The following is a 21,534-nucleotide window of genomic DNA, read 5'->3' as shown; positions in this document are numbered from 1 at the left end:
GAGGAAGTAGCATTGGGGTCTGGCTTGAAAATGAGAGCTCTGATTTGGTTCACAAGGAATGGATTGTTTCAGTGTGTGGTGTCACTGCTGCTGGAGAGAGTGGATTTTTTTTGGTCTCTGTAATGTTTGATACTTGAGGGAAAACAGCTGGAACTGAACATACTGCATCAGATGTGAGACAAAATGGGATGCTGGGGAATATGGACTATGCTGAATGCCTGTAAAGGTCAAAGTTTTCCCCTGGTCGGTTCTAGAGAAATGCTCTGTCTGTATTAACAGCCAGTCTTGAGAATCTTCAGGACAAGAAGCTTTGGGACAGGGGAGGAGACAAGCATTCAGTGGTTCTGTGTTGCTAATAAAATAAGTCAGAGTAGATGAGATCTCCACTTTTCTTTCCTCTCCCTTCCTTTCCTTTCCTTTCCCTTTTCCCTTCCTCCCCCAATATCATTTTTGCTGCTGCTGCTGTTTTTCATTTACTTGTAAGTCTGGAAAAAAGTAGTCAATGATAGAGTTTCAGCTCAGTTTGGGGAAGCTGTTTATAACCAATTTTTAAACGTCAAGTTCCACCAGGCCAGACAAGATCAGTGCCTGACCCAAACCACAGGAGCTTAACTAGCATGGCTAAAAGACTCTCAGGAAAAAGCTCTGCCTGAAATAATCTCAGAGGCAACGTGGAAATAGCTGCTGTTGCACCATGCGTGGACAGGAGGATGAGGGCTGGAATGCATTTGGGTGCCTGACTTACCTTGTGCTAATTTAGAAGTGAAAATGGTACGTTCTGCTCTTTTCAAAATAGTTGGCTTTGGGCGTGGGACAGGGTGGGAGGGAGAATGAATATACTGGACTTGAGAATCATTGTTCTAAGTTACAGGATTTGTCTTGTCACAGAGAACAGAGAACTGTAAGCATGTGGCTAGCCTGTCTTGATTCCAGAAAATGACTGAGCTGGGGGACAATGGTTTTTATTAACATTTCCTTTTGTTTCTTTACTAGTCAAGAGAACAGTCAGACGATGAATCGGATGAATCGGTGAAGTTTAAGCGATTGCACAAGTTGGTCAACTCGACTCGCAGAGTGAAAAAGAAATTAATTAGAGTGGAAGAAATAAAAAAAACCAATACTGAAGGTAAAACACTGAAGGGAAAAAAATGCCTGCTGCTGTTTGTGGAGCTGTGCTAGATGAGGGGCAGGATTATATGTTGAAATGTGCATGAGAAAATTGTATGAGAAGTGAGAGAATGCCTGTAAATTGACTAATAGGGGTATCTGTGTCGCATGAAATGTCTCTGTACATTACAGTAAAATTAATGGATTAGATCCAAATAGCTCTTAGTATTATGTGCTACCATAACCAATTGTATTACTTCTTTGTAGATCACTATTTTATTGATTCTGTTGTTTCCATTGGCTTTTTATCAAGTCCTTGTTTGCTGTGGTTTTAGTTATTGTTTCATGTTATAAATAGAGACAGTGTGGAATAGTGGTTAGAATGTTGGACTGGGACTCTGGGAGACCAGGATTCAAATCCTCATTTAACCATGGCAACCCTCTGAGTGACCTTGGGCAAGTCACAGTCTCAGCCTAAGAGGAAAGTAATGACAAACTTTCTCTGAACAAATCTTGCCAAGAAGTCCACATGAAAGGTTTGTTTTAAAATCACCATAGGTCAGAAACAACTTGAAAGCACGCAACAACATACAGTTATAAACTTGGTTTATATTGTAATATTGTTGTAGAGTGTATTACCAAGTGGAAAGAAAGCATATGAGTCTTAACAAATGAACGAATGAATATGGAAGGATGCATACTTTATCCTTTTCCCAACTGTAGCCTCCCCCAACTCTTATTGCAATTCAACCTCTTCTAAGTGATCTTCTGGCTCTGAAATGGTTTTTCTAGGTGTGCAAGTAGAAAGGGGGGGAAGTATGTTTCATAGGTAGAACTCAGTTATCTTTTTATGTTTTACAGAGTGGAGGAGAATGGGAGACTTTGAGAACATGGCTGTTGAATTAGTTGGCATGCTAGTACATTCATCAGAGATTCTATTTGTCAGTAGACTACTCATATGAAGTGCAGTTTTTTGGTTCAATACAGTGAATGTATCAGAAATTAATGCTGATTCTGATTCTGCCATGGAGACAATGAAGATGTTATTTCCCTAGAATTGGGTAGATTTCCCCATGATGAAAAGCGGTACTGAGTATAGCCTCAAGGAATTTGTGGGAAACAGCTTGTTGGCTGAAACAGGAGATGGGATCATATTTTCTGGTAAACCTGTAGGGTTTTCTGGAACACATAGGAGTTGCTGCCACTTTATTTCACTCATGCTTCTTTCGTGCAAGTTCTGGAGCTTTAAAATGTGACTCTTAAATGAGCTGTCTGGCTGTGGAGAATGAAGAGTGGTGAGATTAAATGCAAATGGGGGTTTACTCCATAGGTTAGAAGGACAGTGGGTTTCTCTTGAGATGCTGAAACATCTGCCTGGTTGGAACCACTCCCTTCAGACTCTGCAGATTACTCTTTCACCAGGGAATGATGAGTCTTGTCAAAAAACCCATGCACTTCAGTTAGGTGGAAGTGGAAGAATGCTACATTTTCTTCCAAGGCAATACTGGATTTAACCCTTCAGAGGAAAGTGCAGAGGATCATATGTTCAGTTGTATTTGTCACATTTTAAATGAGCCAAGTAAGAACAAACATTATAACGATTTTAAAAAAATACTTTGTAAAACTTACACAAAAATACTCCCAACACTTAAATAACAATGTTAAGGGCAGACTACAAAAGGGAGAAGTCCTGACACAGATGTGGCTTTGTTTATTTCCCTGCTTGACGTATGATGCCTGAGATGACAGCCAAGTACACATCTGCAGATCTTTGAGCTCAAACTGCACAGACAAAATGTGTGTGGTGGCATATCTGCAGAATGGTTCATGACTCAATTCAGAGTTAACAACAAACTGTGGTTTGTTCCAAGAATTAGCAGCCATGTGCCTCACTTACTTCTTCATCCCCTCCACTCATGCACAGGGGAAGATGTCAGAAGCTTCTGTTTTTAGTTTGTAACAAAGTAACTAGTGTTCTCCTTTGTGTGAATGCAGTCAAATCACAATCCAAGATCCCATTTGAGACAAATCTGAACTAGGGTTTGCTTCATACTACATGGGGGAAAAGGAGCTTACTACTGCTCGTTCAACAGTACACATGGTTTGTTGCTACATTTGAACTGAATTAAAACTAATTGGTGCAGTGGAAGTGTTCTACATGCTATTGGTATTGTAACAAAATATAATCACATCCAATTTCAAAGGCAAAGTACAGAAGTCTCTCACTTTTCAACAGATTGTTTTTTGACAATCTTGCCAAATTAAATTCTTGCCAAAATCCATTTACTCAACTTGTGGTCCTTTTTTTCAACTAATATAAGCATGAATATAAGTATGAATACCTGTAGAGTGCTACACTATAAGCAGGGACATCCCTAGGGTTGGTGTCACCCAGTGCGGTAACTCATGATGTCATCACCAACCCCATTGGCCTCCTCCTTTTTCACACCATAGAGAATTCTTAGCAATGCTTTTTTTTTTGCACTAATATTACTCACAAATCGTAATTCCCATATAGCACTAAGCATAATGCTAATAGTTGTGATATAAGCAACTAGCAAAATTAAAAATATACCTTCAACTACAATATCATATGCACAACCTAAATGTGCATTTAGTGAAGATTTGGTTCATATGTGATGTTTTTAAAGAAAATTTAAAAAGAATAAAAAAATTAAACTTCAAAAAAATACAATTTTGAAATTTGAATTTTTAAAAATTCTGGGGCCTCTCCTTTCTCCTCCCACTGAGCTTCACCGCACTCCCACCATCTTTTAAAGCATTTTAAAAGGAAGCAGGTGAATCCCACAGCCATTTCTGCCCAAAAGTAGGTGTTTGAGGAGCAGTGGTGTCACCCCCCCTTAGGGTGTCACCTGGTGCGGTCCGCACCACCCGCATCCCCCTAGTGACACCACTTATTATAAGCACACAACAGCACCCCAAACGTCTTCTACAGTATGCAGTACACAGACTGAACAAAAAGATGACAGTTTGCACAATGCTTTTGCAACCACTCACTTTTAAAAAAAAACTAAATCTCATCTTTTTATTCACTCTGTGTACAGTCAGCCCTCCTTATACACAGTTTTTTTTATCCACAGATTCAAGCATCCATGACTTGAAAATATTTTTTAAAAGTATGAATTCCTGATAGCAAACCTTGATTTTCCATTTATATAAGGGACACCATTTTGGTCTGCCATTGCATTTAATGGGAGTTGAGCATCCATTCATTTTGTTATTCATGGGGGATCCTGGAACCAAGCCACAGCAGATAACAAGGTCCCACTGTACTATATATTGTAGAAGTCCTTGGTATTGTCATTGTGTGCTTACAGTACAGCACTATACAGGTATTCATATTTACTTGTGCTTATTTAGTAATATAATATACAGTAATATGGATGCCGCACTTCAACACTTGCACTTTTTGACAGTGCTCTGGCCCCTAATCTGTCAAATAAGTGGAGGACTACAATAAAAGAATACTAATTTAACCTTGCCTGTGTTTATGGAAAATACAATGTATCAGGAACTCTGCCATACTTCCTAATTATTGCTATGAAAGGCAAATAATGTTAGATGAACAAACATAATTTTTATGTATTCATATCAAATCTGAAATAATATTAAAATTGTACTGGCCAATGTTTTCCCATATCTGGGGGTAATCTGGGAGTACGTAATCAATAGAATAGCAAATGAGGAATTGAGTTTAATCTCTCTTAAATAGCATTGCACTCTTCTTGAAGGACCCTAGTTTGTAGTTAGGATTTAATGCCAAAATGCAACTTGAACTTGCATATCCAGATATCAGTTATCGAAAACAATGCTTTTACATAACTAAAGCTGATACAGCTACAATGGCCAGTGTAGGTCACATTGGGGTGTGAGAGTCTGTATTTTAATTACAATTTATTTGGATTACTGCAATATGCTCAATGTGCATTTAAAAACTGTTGTGAAATTTCACCTAGTTCACAATGCTGCAACCATACTAACTGAATGGGGACAGTTATAGCATGTGACTTCCACATTAGACTTTACCACTTACTGGTCCTGGGTTGTGTCCAGGAAGCGATGGGCTGGACCTAAACAGCTTGGGGCATGGTTACTTACGGGCTACCTGTGGACTACATGTTATTGCCCAACTCTCAAAATCTTTGAGGAGACCCCTCTCTCTGTCCCAGAGCTATCCAGTGCTTGTTTGTGAACAAAGGAGGCTTATCAGTGATCATGCCTAGGGATTGGATTGTTGGGTTATTACCTAGCCTTCTCTCTTGAGGTAAAGACATTCTTATTTAAACATGCTCTTAACTGTAATTTAACTTAATGTTGCTCATTTTATAAGTTTTTTTAGTTCTATTTTTATAATAAATTTTATTAACAAACCAGTTTACAAAAACAGAAAAAAAACAAGTTTTTATAAGTGTTTATATATTTTCTCTATATTTTCTATATTGTATTATTATTATTATTATTAGTCATTTTGGGCTCCATACAGGAAAGTGGGATAGAAACTGCAAAAATTAAATTCATCAGAACTTAATTTTGAACAACCTTATATAGAATTGAGCTATAATCTTTTTAATAAGACAGGGATCAGAACATTTTCTTCTCTTTTTTTAACTTGATGAATAATCAGATCATAAAATTAGAAGGGCCTCATGGGCCATCAAATCCAGCTCCCTGCTCAGTGCAGGATTTCCAGTTAGAGCACCCCCAGCCAGGGCCGACTCTAGGTATTTTACCACCCTAGGCGAGAAATATTTTGGCACCCCTGTCGCCCGTCATAATTATTTTCACCCCTTGATATCCGCTGTTTCATTTGTTAAAGCTAAACATGACATAAAACTTAGGTTCCAATCTCTCCTAACAATATTGAGAATTAGTCAAAAGGCCAATTAGGTTTTTACAGGTTAAAGATTTTTTTATTGCTGAGATATTTGGAATGAACACTAATGCATACATACTCCTTTTGCAAGCTGGAAGCATTGCTTATTCTAATGTTGTGGAAAAATCTGGATCCCATCCCCATGAATTTGTGGGGTAATAGGGGTCCATCTATGATGCCTAAAAACTAAAAATCTTCACCCAAGGGGCAGAAAAGGATGTCACAAGAAAGAGAAGAAAACCAGTCGGGTCACCAGGTGAGAGGACCAGGGCTGCTGCCACACTGAAGAATTAATGCAGTTTGACACCACATTAGCTGCCCTTGGCTCCCACAGTGACCGGCTGTCCTAACTGCAAAGGAGGACAAGGCACTGCAAAATGTAGGTCTTTCAAGTAAAATGGAGGACATAATTAAGTAAAAGCTGAAACTCCTCATATAAATATAAATCCATGTGTTTTAGTGATGCTCAAAAGGGAGGACATTTTTGGAATTCCTCCTGGACAGAAGACTGAAATGTAAGATATACCCCGGAAAAAGAGGACATCTTGTTATCCTGCTGGTTCCATGCTATGGAGCCCTGGGATTTGTAGTTTGTTGTGGCTCCACTGCTCTCTGACTGAGAAGGTGAATTCTCCTCCAAAAATCCAAATCTCAGGATTCCATAGGATGGAGCCAGGGCAATTAAAGCGGTGTGAAATCACATTATTTCTGCAGTGTAGATGCAGCCTATGAAACAGGAATGGGGATGGCTTCAGGGCAAGAAAGAAAAGACACATAATAGGGACACCATTTACAGCGCTTTAGAAATAAACTATAATAATAATAATAACAACAACAACAGTAACACCACCAAGAGTGGGCAAGCCACACTCTCTCAGCCTCAGAGGAAGGCCATGGCAAAGCTTCTCTGAACTCATATTGCCAAGAAAACCCCATGGTAGGTTCGCCTCAGGGCAGGGCAGATCTCCTCCTCTTCCAAGACTTGTCCTCCATTCCAACCTTTTGTCCAGGAGGTTTTCTAAAACATCCTCCATTTTGAGCATGACTAAGAAGCATGCATTTACATTTCTAGGAGTGTTTTGAGCTTTTTTTGAGTCCTGTCCTCCCTTTTTCTTGAATGTCTTCCATTTTGTGGTGCCTTTCTTTGCAGTGAAGACATCTGGGAAGAAGACCAAGCTTTTAAAGTGGATTGTTGGAGCCAGTGTGGCCTAGTTGTTTGAGCATTGGACTACGACTCTGGGTTCAAATCCCAGCTCGGCTATGGAAGCCCACTGGGTGGGGGCATCACACTCTCTCAGCCTCAGAGGAAGGCCATGGTGAGCCTCCTCTGAACAAACCTTGCCAAGAAAGACATGAGAGAGTGGTCACTGGTCAGGAGGCAGAAAGGAATTGAGGACACACAGCAACAAACAACAACAAGGGGGTCTAGGAATCAGAGAAAAGGGTAAGTGAGTGGAAAGGTAGGCAAAAGTGGCTGGATAGGGAAGGAATAGGGTCAAAATCTGGGAAGCAGAAGGAGTAATCGGAGGGATGGGGCCATGGAAACCCACTGGGTGGCTTTGGGGGAGTCACACTCTCTCAGCCTCAGAGGAAGGCCATGGCAAGCCTTTCCTGAATAAGTCTCTCTCTTGGCAAGGGAGAGAGGAAGGAAGGAAGGAAGGAAGGAAGGAAGGAAGGAAGGAAGGAAGGAAGGGACAAAAGGAAAGAAAGAGGGAGGGAGGGAGGGAAGGAAGGAAGGAAGGGGAAGGTAGGAAAGAAGGAAGGAGGAGAGACAGGAGGAAAGGAAGAGGGAAGGAAGGAAAAGGAGAGAAGGAAGGAAAGAAGAGGGAAGGAAAGAAGATAGAGGAAAGGAAGGAAGGAGGGAGAAGGGAGGCACTCTGCACTCCACAACAAACTCCAACTCCCAGAATTCCATGGCCTTGAGCCAGAAAGAGTTAAAGCAGTGCCAAACCAGGTTAATTCTCCAGTGTGGATGCAGCCCAGGAGTTGCAGAGCACAGCAAACTTCTTCCCCCCTTTCAGCCTCAGCAAGCAGCTCTCTCTTCCTGCTACTCGGAGCCTGGCAGGGCTGCTGGTTGCTCTGCTTGCCTGATTCTATGATCCTCTGGCTCCGGCACCCACTCTCTCTCTTTCTCTCTCTCTGGCACCCCCTGCAGTTTAGCACCCTAGGCAGCTGCCTAGTTCGCCTATATGGATGAGCCGGCTCTGCCCCCAGCAGGTTGCTGTCCTGCCTCATTTTGAAGATATCCAGAGAAGGGAGCGCCCCACCAGTTTCCTAGGCACTTGATTCCTTTGCGAAACCACTCTTACTGTTAAGAAGCAGTGCTGCCAATTTCGCGACTTTCACGCGAAAACGGGGACTTTTCAGAGCTTTTCGTGTGATTTTCGCGCCTTGCTCTATTTCAGTGCCTTTTCGGCAACTTTGGCCCTTTCAGCTCCAGCCTGAGAAGGCTGCCTGCAGAGCAACCAAAACCCTTTGGAGTGTAACAGTTTTCAGCCAAGAGGGCTGGAGAAAACTCTCTCTCTCTCTCTCTCTCTCTCTCTCTCTCTCTAATGACTCCCTCTGAGAGCCGGGAGGGAGCAACCCCACCCACCCCCAACTTTTGGGGGAAATGTTTCAGCCAATCAGAGAGGGGACAGGGATCCCCCCCCCCCCCCTTTCAGGCATTCTCAGGCTCCAGGGGCAAAGCAAAGTGGCTGCAGTGCTGGAGAGAGGCAGAGAGTGGGGGATCTTGGCTGGCTTAATCCCAATTGCCTTGGATTTCCAAGTAAGAAATAAGTGTTAAGGCACACAAAGGCAATACTTGATCATGGTATCATGGCTTGATGTTGTGGACTTCTGTGTGTGCCTGAGAGTGACATTTGAATTTCTGAATTCCTGAGCTTGGGCAGAGTGCCCCAAGCCTACCTCTCAGGGTTGTTGTTGTACTGTGAGGTGGACCATTTGGGTTGTGTGATGTGAATGTGATGTCCCTGAGTGTGTGTGTGTGTGTGTGTGTGTGTGTGTGTGTGTGTGTGTGTGTTAGTGATTAAATATGCCCCTGAGCATGAGCAGAGCACCTGGTAAGTTGGCATCCCTGCCCTGTCTTCCCAGAATTTTGTTTTGTGGCTCTCTTTTCGTTCCCTTTTCCATTGCCATCCATACTGCAGAAATAATCCAGTTTGGCACTGCTTCTAACTGCAAGGCTCCCTGCGATGATGGGATTCTGGGCACAACAAATCATCAAGCCCAGAATTTGGAGCCCTGGCTGCCGGTAAAAGCAGTGTCTCAACATGTCACAACAAACTACAATTCCCAGGATTCCCTGGTTTGAGAAGGGAATTGCCTCCACGCTTCCATATCACAGCCCCAGAGAATGATTACCAGTTTAAGTTCCACTTCTTCAGCTGCATTTGGATTTAATAATGATAATAATAATAATGATGATGATGATGATAGAGAGATAGATCTTGTAGCACCTTTGAGTCTCACTGAAAAAAAAGTTGGCAGCATGAGCTTTCCTAGACTTAAGCGTATTTCCTCAGATGCATGGGAATTGTAGTTCATTGTGGCACCAGAGCTCTTTCTCACAAAACTACAATTCCCAGGGTTCCCTAGCACTGAGCCAGGGCAGTTAAAGTGGTTTCAAACTGGATTATTTCTGCAGTATGGATTGGACCTTGAGCATTTTTAATAACGAAGGTCCAAAACACTGCAGAAATAATCCAGTTTGTGACCGCTTTAACTCTCCTGGCTCAGTGCTAGGGAATCCTGGGAATTGTAGTTTGTTGTGGCACCAGAGCTCTTTTTGATAAAGAAGGCTCAATGTCTCACAAAACTACACTTCCCAGGGTTCCCTAGCACTGAGCCAGGGCAGTTAAAGCAGTCTCAAACTGGATTATTTCTGCAGTGTGTCTTGGACCCAACTCAGGCTGCATCTTCACTCCAGACTCCAGAGACAATTCCCAGGATTCCATAGCACTGAGCCAGGGCACCTAAAGTGGTCTTGAACTGGTTTATTTCTGCAGTGTGTCTTGGACATAACTCAGGCTGCATCTTCACTCTAGAGACAATCCAGTTTCATACCGTTTTTACTGCCATGGCACAGTGCTATGAAATCCTGGGAATTGTAGTTTGTTGTCACACCAGTTTGCTGAGAGAGAAGGTTAAATGTCTCCGAAAACTAGAATTCCCAGGATTCCCTAGTACTGAGCCATGGCAATTAAAAGGGTGTCAAACTGGATTTATTTCTGCAGTGCGGTTGCATCACATTTCTATATGGCACAAAGCTTCCTGAACCCCCTTCATGTCAAAATAAATATCTTAAAAGGACTGAAAGATTCTTTGTTTGGTTCAGTGGTGATTTTGAGGGTTGAAATAAGTTACAATTATTTTTATTCAATTATGTTTATGTTTATTTGCAAAACATCCGCCATTTTAACATTATGGGAATTTTCCGGGAATTGTGACTGAATATTCCGTGTGATCTGGGGGGATTCAGCGGGTTTTGGACAAACATTTCCGGGAATTATCTTCGAGGCTTGTTGGCAACACTGTTAAGAAGTTCCTTCTGCTCTTCAGTCTAAATCTACCATCTTGTAATTTTAAAACCACTAGACCTGATTCTATACCTTGGGGGCAGTGGAAAACAACCCTTCACCTTCTTCTTTGTGGCAGCCCTTGAGGTATTTAAAGAGTGCAGTCATGTCATCCCTTAGTCTTCTCTTTACTAAGTTGAACATGCCCTTCAGCCTTTTCTCATGTTTTCTATTCCTCTTTTAATTGTTATTACAGTATCTTAGAATGTACGCCTTGGGCAGGCTTTTATATACTCTTTAATTTTACCGACTTTGTACAGTGCTGTGTATAATTACAGCGCTTTAGAAATAAAGTTTAATAATAATAAATGTTTTGTGCTACATACTTTTTCCAATCCTTGTTGCTCTTCTCTGAGTCTACTCTGATTTGTGTATATCCATTTCAAAATGAAGTACCCAGAACTGAACACACTACACTCCAGATGAGGCCTTGATGAGTTGAATATCTTGCAGTCTCCCTATCCACATGGTCCTCTATTTTCAGTAGTTCTGTAGTTTTTCAGTATTTCTCAGCCTTTTCCAAAATTCACTGAAGATTTTTTTTAGGTAATGAAACTGTGTGTACCTTCCAAGATGTTACTGAGAAGAAGATTAAGTTAATATAAAATAGGCACAGAAAACAGAAAATTTTATGTAGAAGTGGGAATTGTGTGCCATGCAGATGTTGTTTGACACCAGTTCCCAGCAGCCATATGAAATGCTGAGAGCTGCAGTAGAAAAACATCTGAAAGCCACATAATTTCTCAAACCTGGCTTGGTGGATATGTTGTTGATTTTAATCATAATTTCTAGGACATAAAATCAAAGTTGCGTATTTAATTTAAACTCATCTTCTCTATTTCTTGTCTTACTGTATCACAATAGACCAACAGTTTCTAATGTAGTATGCATGTTTTTCTCTACACATGACAGGAAGAACATATTTTTAAAAATCCAGCTTTCCAAATCTAGGTCAGCATATGTTGAATTTAAACCTCAGTAGTTCTATTCATATATGATTTAAACTATATTCAGCCTAAGAGCTGGTATAGTGAGAGAAGTGGTTACCTATCATTTTCTTCAACCCCATACATAATCATAGATTTGCAAAAGACCTAGTGGACTCCCTAGTCACACTGTCTTTTCCTTAGAACAGTGTATCCTTTTTTATGAAGTTTTTCCAGTAGAAGACATTGTTTTGTTAAATGTTTTCTGCTATGTTTGTTATTGTTAACTGCTGTCAAATTGACTTGAATTTATGCTAATCCTATGAATTAGAACCTCCAAGTCACTGTTTCATCAACAACTCTGTTCAGGTCTTGCAAACTCAGGGCTTCTACTGTTTCATTCACACTGCAGAAATAATCCAGTTTTGAGTCCACTTTAACTGCCATGGCTCAGTGCTATGGAATTTTGGAAACGGTAGTTTTGAGAGATATCTAGCCTTCTCTGTCACAGCAAACTACAGTTCCCAGAACTCCATAGCATTGAGCCATGGCAGTTAAAGTGGTGTCAAGCTGGATTATTTCTGCAGAGCTGATTCAGTCCTTGACTGAATATCCTCTGCAATACAGTCTTACACTTCTCCTACTGCCTTCTATCTTGCCAAGCCTCATTGTAGTGAGTCACGCCTTCTCATGATGTATCCAAAGTACAGCCATCTGTTTAGTCAAGCCTAATTTGCTCTAGAATCCATTTATTTGTCTTTTTGGCAGTTTAGGGTATCTGCAGAACTCTTTGGAAGCATCACTTCTCAGAAGAGTTCCTATTGTCCTTCTTTAATGTCCAGCTTTCACAACCATACAAAGAAATGGGAAAATACAGTGACATGAACAATCCTGAATTTGGTATTCAATGATATATTTTTACACTTCAGGATCTTGTCTAGTTCCTTCATAGCTGGTCTGCCAAGTCCTTGTCTTCTGATTTCTTGAGTGCAGTCTCCATTTTGATTAAAGTCAGAGCAGAGGAAATCTTTGACTATCTCAATGTCTTAATTGTCTACTTTAAAGTTACATCGTAAATAATCTATGGTCATTATTTTTGTTTTCTTAATGTTCATCTGTAAGCATGCCTTTGAACTTTCTTCCTCTTTACTCAGAGTCTAATCTACCTTTGTGTATGTTACATTCAACATATAGGTTAAACAAACAGGGCAATAAAATGCAGCCTTGACTGACTCCCTTCCCATTCTGTTTCTCCATATTCTTTCCTAACAATGGCTTCTTATCCTGAATACAGGATACACATTAGGATAATCAAATGGCAAATCCCCTCTGAATAAATCTTGCCAAGAAAATCCTATCGTTGGTTGCTATAAGTTGGAGTCAACTTGAAAGCACAGAGCAGTTGTATACAACAAAAGGTCAAGGCAACTGATCAAAATGAAACAATAGAAGGAATCTTTACATTGTGCAATTCTAAATCCATACCTTTGGTCTGGTTCACAATTGCTGGTGTGCTCACATGTATGATGAGTAAGAAGGGGAGCTATCGTTCCCAAGGACTTTAAAAAATCCTGTTATTTATGCAAGGAATGAATACTTTCTCTTTCTGGCAGCCCTTTAAATACCGTATTTGAAATTTGTCATGTTATCCTTTCTTCTAGGCAGTTTTTTCTAGCCCTGGGTTTTCATCCTTTATTTACAAGTTTAGTCTTCTACACCATTGGCTTTCCTCCAGCATCTCCAGATAATTGTCATTCTAGTTCATTAATTATAACTAGGTGGTTGCATTTATTCTTGCATATTAAATAGGAGTATGGTGTTTTGTTTGTGTTTTACTACTCAGTCTTTTATATTTCTCTTATTCCAACAATTTGTGGGAAGAAAATTTGTTCAAATATATACAAAAATATATTTCCTCTTGCATAAATTATGATGGGACAGATAATTGCTGTGTTCCAAATGTTAAGTTAATTTGAATGTATATAAGTATTATAAACATTTTTCCTTAAATTTGTATCATTCTTTGGTTCTGCCCTAATTTTTCTATTTTTCAGAAGTTAAGTGTTGCCTCCGTGCTTGTTTGGCTGTAGGAGACGCAGATGTTTACTGTTCAGGTGTACTTTGGTTGCTTCATTTTCTCAGTCCTCTGATTAAATGATAGCTAATAAAGGGGGTTGTTCCTCATTTTTAGGTGCAGAAGAACATTCCATTGACAGCTCTCCAGTACCAGATGACAGATCAGCGCTTTACTCTGGCGTTCACAAGAAGCAACACTTCTTGGATAACTCCTCTGAGAAACAGCCAGATGATGATTGTGGTTCACTGACGACATCTCCTTCATCTAGCAGCCTAGATAATTGGGGTACTAACAGGAAATTGCTCAAGACCTTCAGTAAATCTGATAACCGTGGCCTTATTAAACCCCCAAAGAAACTTGGGACTTTCTTCTCCTATCCAGAAGAGGAGAAAGCTCCCAAAGTTTGCCGTTCCTTGACTGATGGAGAAATGAAGAAAAACCTTGGTTCCCTGAGCCACGGGGTAAGTAAAGAAAGTGTTTGCTTTTATGACAACAGGCGGAAGCACCATGTCCTAGTATCCCTGGAGGAAATTCAGAGCATCAGGAAGCAAATCCGACTTAAAAAGACAGATTCTAACTACTCATGTTCTAGAGCCTTTCTTTGCCAGCGTCCTGCTAGGAAGGGTGTATCCCCTTCGATCTGTGATCTACAGGTTCTTCGTCACAAAGCCAAGGGGGGAGGAGGAGGAGGAGGAGGAAGCTGTGGCTTTCCAAATAGAAGGCTACGAGGGCGCAACTCGGTCAGTGAGTTCAACATCACATATGTGGTGGAGAGAAGCCTGTACAGTCATCTCAACCTGTCCCATCTGGTGCGGCCCGTTACTGACAGAACCCTGAGCAAAGCTGAAGAGCAGGATTTGAGGCGATGCCTGCTGGAGGAGGAGGAGGAGGCAAAGAGAAAATGGGCTGCCACTGTGGACCGCTGTACTAAAAGGGTTCTCTTGAGAATCCACCAAAAGTCTGTGAGTCCAAAAGTTATCACTGAAGATGCCATTCCAGCTCTCATAAGGTTGCAGTCAGCATTGCTGGTCTATTTTTTCCATCATGACACATAGTAGTTCATTGGCTTTCTCTTCTTTCCTCTATCGCCCCCATTACATCCAATACTTGCCAACATTATGTTCTAATAAGTGTTTGGACAGAATGTTTTAGTCCCTAGTGTTAAAACTGGCAAAATTTTAAGGAGAAACACATTGCACTAGGGTGATTGAATGCAAGAAAAATACTTCAGAGGGGAAAAATGAGATTTGTATTTAATAAAAATGATAAAGTTTACATTTTTAATTTTTTTAAAAAATCAGTCTTTTAAAAACAAAAAATAAAGTACAACTTGCTTTACCTAAATTCTCCTTCATCAGTATAGCATTTTGTAAATAACACTTTTGTTTGCCTTTACCAAAAATAATTTTTATGTCCTTGTGGGCAGTTGGGATAATGGAGGCCTGGATAACGAAGGTGTGTATTTGTTTGTTTTTTCAGGGTATTTCTACATTGTCTTTTCTATAGTTAAAATAAAAAAGCACATACGATTTCTATGAATTATGAACAAAACACTACTATTAAACAACAATAAAAGTGTAATAAGTATATAAAATTCATAGTCCACATTGTGGTTATACCATTATTAGGCCTACCAGAAGGTGCAAAAGTCATTACATCCACTTTTGCAGTCCACTGGTTTCTTCATCAGGCAAAGGTGATTTTAAAAAAATGATGCAGAGGAAGAAAAGGGTCTGTCTCTGTTTTTTGCGTGGTCACTGGCCCATAAGTCAATAGAGTGCAGTGATTTTGTGAGGTAGCCCCTGTACAGTTAGGTATGGAGATAAACTTTGATATTGTAACAAGTGACCCTATTACCTATGGGATTCATGGGGTTGCTGTAATTTGACAGGTGACATGAAGTCACACACACACAAAACAGGCAAACGATGTCAATAGGAGTCATGTTAAGTTGCTTTGCCTTGTGCTGGAGGGAATAAAAAATTGTATTGCACACATCTTAAATGAGTAAAAATACAACAGATTCCTGCAACCCCAACCCATGCCTTCCCTTTTTAGCTGCCAAACCACTTCAACTATTTGTAGAAACCTTTCCAGAGAAGAGTGACTATGCTTGTAAAACAGGCTGGCAGCTTTTTTTTTTTTCTATCCTTTTGAGTGATATAATGAGCTGCTTCAAAGAAGAAAACGGTTTGCCCTGTGTGTGGATTTGCACATTGTGGAAGTAGTAACAGGTACAGAGAAAGGGAAGGAAGATTCCCATTAGATGCATTTAGAAAGCCAATCCTTCTGCATCTTGTGATGACAGTTGCAATCAACTTCCGTTGAATGTCTGTTATCATAGAGAGACCACGTATGATGGATTTCATAACCACTATACTTTCATTTGACTTCTCAAAAGAATGGTGGCTGAAGAATTATTATACTTATAAGTTTTGACAAACCAATTTCACTTCGTAGTTCATCTGGTTTTTTTTTTCTCCAAGAAGGCAAGAGCCTGCTACATTGCTTTTGAACTTTGAGCACCTCTACAACTTAATCCTCTAAGATTCATGCTTACTGCAACCTCAGAGAACTATGGTAGCCTTTTCTTCCGTCGGTTTGGTGGCTTGTCTTGTATTTACATTTATTTTTGGCTTCCGATGGCCAAGGCATGCATAAACCTTTGGAACTTGCACCAAATGTTTTTTATTGCATGACCATTCCATTGAAGTCCCTACAATTTTTTTCATCCACAGACTTTGTTTGGCATGTTATTCATCAAATTATTGGAGGTTATGAAGTCCGTACTTAAAAACAAACATTAGCAGCACAGCTTGAATGCTTAACTACTAGTATGACTTTCAGTTATAAGTTAGGCTCAGTATATTGCCAAAATATCTTTTGGCTGTGGTTTTCTTTGTTTCATGCAAGATATCACAGTGCCAAGCATTGGTTTTTGTGGTAAGTATACATATGCAAGTAACTTGCCTGTATTAACACACAAACGGGCTTGTTTAAACTCTTTAGCTATTGACTAATGCTGAATTTCCAGCTTGCTTAGTGTCCTGTTGCTTTATGAAACTATAGGTTCTGCTGTTGGCTTTGTTGGTAATTGGATGCTAGCTTCTAAGCTTCTTTGAAATAAATTTAATTTCCTGCTAATCAGCGAAGTCTTTGTTTGATGGACAGAAACTATGTTAATACAGGTCTCCAGAGGCAGCTTGTTAGCTTTTAGTGGCTTGCACACTGGTAACAGACTCAATAATTAATATAATTTTTAAAAGGAGATATTTCCTAGAATGAACTAATTCTGTGGCATATTGGTATTATACTATATGATATGGGATTACATTCCCAGTTCCTGTGTCTTTGTTTTTCTGAAAGGTTTTAGAATTACCATATGGTAGGATGGAAAGAAAGCCACACCATTTGATATTGAATAAAAACATAGAACTGCCAAGTTGGTTGACTTCTAGAAGAGATGAAAAATCCTCCTGTGGAACTGAATGTGAGCCATGCAGCCCTACAGAGTTCAAACTAGTTCTAGTACATGTTTATAGATGAGGACCATGAACAGGAGTCAAGTACTTCCTGCCTAATTGTGAAAATGTTGTTTTAACAAGTGTGCTTTTTTTAGTTTGCAGATGAAAGGTGGTGTCACAGAATGCTAGTGTGTTTAGGCTGTAAAAATATTATAATCAGTATCAGTGTTTCAGGCTTGGGTTGATGTTCTAAGAATAAGTCATTCTAGTATATTGTTCTTCTGTAAATATAACCTACTTTCCCTTGTAGCAGTAATAAAGCTGCTTTGTACTGTGGAGGTCTGGATGGGAAATGTGCAGCCAATGCTTTCCAAGAACTGAACCCCTACTAACATCTCCTAGGGAAATTTATGGAAATGGCTGATCTTATGAGAAACAGAAGAACTGAGAAACTTCCCAAGTCTACTATGATTGAGTAGAAACTTAGGATTTCTAGATGAATGATCTAAAACTAGTAGACTCTGACAGAAATTTGTTCCAGACACATCCACCACTGCTGTAGTTTTCATCACTCCCCCCAAAGTAGGAGGCAGCTTCATTTAGCATTTTCCAGTTAACTGGACTATGTTTTGAAGGAACATAGGCACTGCAGAAGGAAGGGGGGCTGATCCCCTCCTGCTTTTGCTAATAGAGGGGGATCAATCAGCATAGCCCCTCCTTTGAATTCCGGACTTTCTTTCCATCAGTAATTCTTCCATTGCCCTATGGATTTAAGTTAATTAAAAGGCTTTTCTGTTTTTCTTTGCATCCCACTGGCAAAAGTAAAGCTAGGAACAATTATGAGACTGAAAATGGCATTCCTCTTTTTAGAAGTATTTCAAATACTCATTTGTGGAGCATCCTGAACTAATCAGTATGATTTAAAAAAAACAAATCCTGATCATCAGAGGCTTTAAAACAAGCAAGAAAATGCCAGGGAAAGACATTGTGATGCATGAATGTAACATCAGAACCTTTTAAGTTTTTCATCATGTTTTCTTTTTACCATTATTTGTATAGGATTATTTCTCTGGTGCATTCTGTACCCTGGATAATGTTTGATCCTGAGTACTAGTTTATTTGTAGCATATTTCACACACCTGTGTCTTATTTCACAGAGGACCTGCAGCTTTGGAGGCTTTGACTTGACTAATCGCTCATTGCACACTGGAAATAATCTGGATCAGATGGTGAGTATTAAATATAGGTTAAGATATAAAACTACCTGGATTTCCTTATTCATTTTTACTGTGCATCATGATGGTGGCATTTATACTAAAATTAAAGTACACTGGTGACTGCCATGGTAGTATCTCTAAGGTCCAGAAAAATAGCAGTTTTCTAGTGGTACAAATTGAGCTGATCCTCAGCCTTTGGACTGCGTCATACTACACTACATGTTCACAGTTGCTTTTCTACTAACAAAAGTGTGAAACGTTTGTCATATAATAATAGTGACTGCTGATTGCAACACCCACCTACAATAAATTAGCACTAAAGTGTATGTTATGGAAATACAACTTGAATCTTAGCTTTTTATGTTTTTATTAGTTTTCCGATGCAGTAGTGCCCATTTAGATAAAGTGTAGGGTTTTTTGTTTTTGTTTGTTTGTTTGTTTGTTTTGGAGCTTTAAAAAAGCATTTACACCTGAATTTCAAAGAGGTTTGGCACAATGTCCAGGAGCACTCCTGGCTTTCCCTAAGCCATGCAGAAAACTAATGGAAGTTTATGGTGTGGAGGCAGAAGCATAGACCTTGTTTAAATACACTGGGTGATTCTCAATATGAGACCTCCAGTTTTCACCATGCCACAACAAAACTTTTTTTTGAAGGTTTAGTACAAAAAAAAAACAAAAAAAAAAAAAACCTGGCAGTCTGTTTGGCAAGCAGCAGGAATGCACAATCCCATTCTTGTTTATCTCATAATTAAATCACAAATTGCAATCAACCTTCTCACTGCTCAAAAGCATTATCTCCTTTTCTCAGCTTTCTAATTTGCTTGATATCATGTTACACTTGTGTGTTTTTGCTGTTGGTCAGGAAATGTAATGTGGGGACAGGTGAAAATAGAGTGTTACCTAGGCAACTGCAGGGCACCTTCTTTTCTTCTATACTTGTCAGTCAGGGAGATGGCAAAAATCATCTGTACCCTCCCTTCTGACATCTGTGATTCATGACTTCTGCATGCCAGACAGGATATTGGCCAGGAAGATCAAATCAGTGAGAATCATCCCTTCCGCATCACTTGAGAGAATCCACCCAGTGAATAAGTCACATACCTGACATAAGTCAAGCATAACTCAGACACTGGAGTTCATTTCTTACCATATGATCTGGAGATAGTAAATAAAGCTGAGACTAGTATTCTCTAGTAAGAATGTCAAGCTCAGATTTCTTGAACTGCACAAGTTTCCTTGAAAGGTCCCTTAAGTCACCCTTTTTCATGGGCACCTACAGTTTCACAGCAGTGGGGCTAATTCGCAACAGCAGCACCACTTTTCACAGCTAGAAGCTGTCATTTTTATTTTCCGTTCTTATAGAATAACATTAAAAATATTTTACCAGCTGCTGAGAGTAGCACAACTGACCTGCATTTGGGGAGGGGGTTGCCTCTCACCTATGTTTTGCTAGGTCCCACAGTAGACTTCCAACAAATGTGGCAGATATAACAGGGAGGGCCTATTCTTGGTTTAAATTTCCCTTTGATTCCTTGTGGAATAATTCTTTCCTTCTATCTTTTTGTTGCCCTCTTCTGTTTCTTTGAACTTATTATTATAGTTTTACTTGCCTCTGTACCCAGGTTGCTGAACAATTGTGTTCAGAATTCTGACCCATTTACTTTTGTTTCTTTTCTATCTTGAAATAGTCGAAAGATTTCATCTGTCATCCTCCAAGACTGCCTCCTTCTCTTTTTGGCCACAGATAGAGTCATTTGGCATTCTTCCCTGACATGGGCCAGTTATTCTGGTTCCTTGTCAATTAAGCATAGTAGTAGAAATTGGTTCCTTACATGGTCTTTAAATTCTACAAGGATAATCAAATTAAAATGTAGAGATAATTAAATTAATATTGGAATATACTAAAGAATTTAAAAAAAATTAACCTGTGCTTTATGGACTACAGCAAAGCCTTTGATTGTACAGAAAATTAAAAGCTATGGATTGCTCTTAAAGAAATAGTGGTGTCACAATATTTGATTGTCCTGATGCAAGAGGTTATGACCTATACTGAGGACATATACACTTTCACCAAATACATGTTTTTGATATATGCAAATACATATATTGGGGAAAAGTGTACACACTCAAAATGGTAGCACCTCAAATGTGATGGGCACTACAGCAAAAAAAAAAAAAAAAAAAGGGAAAGAGGAGCAGTCCATGTCCTTGTGGTACAGTATAATATGCATTATACTAATGGTACAGTATAATATGCATATGGTACAGTATAATATGCATCTGGACAAAAATGGAGAAAAAGATTGGTTTCCAATTCTAAGAAGGCCAGGCAAGGCTGCATTTTATTATCCCATCTGTTTAATTTGCATGCTGAAAACATCATACGAAAAGCAGGATTAGATGCGGAGGAAGGAGGAGTGAAGTAGGAGGAAGAAATATTAACCATCTATGATACTCAGACAACATCATACTACTAACAGGAAATACCAGGCTTGGAATGATTATTGAAGCAAGTCAAGGCAGAAAATTCAAAGGCATGTTTATAGGTGGAAAACAAAACAATAACAATAACAGCAACAACAACAACAACACCAAAGATAATGACCACAAAGGATTTACATAATTTACAGTAGATGTTGAAAACATCAAATAGTTCAAGATTTTACATACCTTTGCTCAATCATTACTCAGAGTGTAATGTCATGAGATCAGGAAAAGATTAGGACATAGACGGATGGCTATGTGAAGGGACAAGAGAAGATTCTGAAATGTAAAGATATATCAGTGAATATTAAGGATAGTTCATCATATTTCCTCTTTCTGTATATGGATGTGAAAGCTGGAGAGTGAAAAAAGCTGATAAGTATCATTCTTCTAAATTCTCTCTTTTACCTATCCTTGGAGCTAACTTTGTGATTACACTAGGCATTTGTTGAGAGTAGTCAAGGGAGGATTCAAGTCAAATCCATGGTTCTGTTACTAAAAGACATACTCCTTTTACCCACTTGCATCCAAATCCTTTTGAAATCCTGAACTGCCACTGCATGATTGTGAGTGTGAGAGGGAAAGGGGGGGGGGGGGGAAATCCCAGCTGGAATACTGGCCAGATGGCTGGGCTTTCCGGGGAAAGGGAGAGGTGTGGTGAACTGCAGCTGCAGAAGTCTGGACTTAACAGAACATTCAAAGAGGTTCAGATATTAACTGGATAGCATGCTCACACTGGAGTTTGGACTCTTTCCTGTCCTCTGTTTAAAAAACCACAAGAACTTTTT

The 21,534-nt window shown here is 39.7% G+C and overlaps 1 protein-coding gene across 3 annotated transcripts in view; it reads left to right on the top strand.

Moving 5' to 3' along the window:
• The window catches only part of LOC121921925 (SAM and SH3 domain-containing protein 1-like), an 802,782-nt gene that overhangs the window by 750,329 nt on the left and 30,919 nt on the right, over positions 1-21,534 (top strand). For 2 of the 3 annotated variants that reach the window (XM_042450669.1, XM_042450677.1), the window contains exons 9-11: positions 994-1,126; positions 13,696-14,543; positions 18,203-18,274. In XM_042450669.1, the coding sequence (XP_042306603.1) occupies positions 994-1,126; positions 13,696-14,543; positions 18,203-18,274 (1,053 nt within the window). The remainder of the gene's footprint in view (positions 1-993; positions 1,127-13,695; positions 14,544-18,202; positions 18,275-21,534) is intronic. The other variant, XM_042450687.1, reaches the window with a different exon arrangement.

Source organism: Sceloporus undulatus, chromosome 1, assembly GCF_019175285.1.
Source record: "Sceloporus undulatus isolate JIND9_A2432 ecotype Alabama chromosome 1, SceUnd_v1.1, whole genome shotgun sequence".
NCBI lineage: Eukaryota > Metazoa > Chordata > Lepidosauria > Squamata > Phrynosomatidae > Sceloporus > Sceloporus undulatus.
The sequence above is the reverse complement of the archived record's forward strand: the minus strand, read 5'-3'. Positions and strand labels throughout refer to the sequence as shown.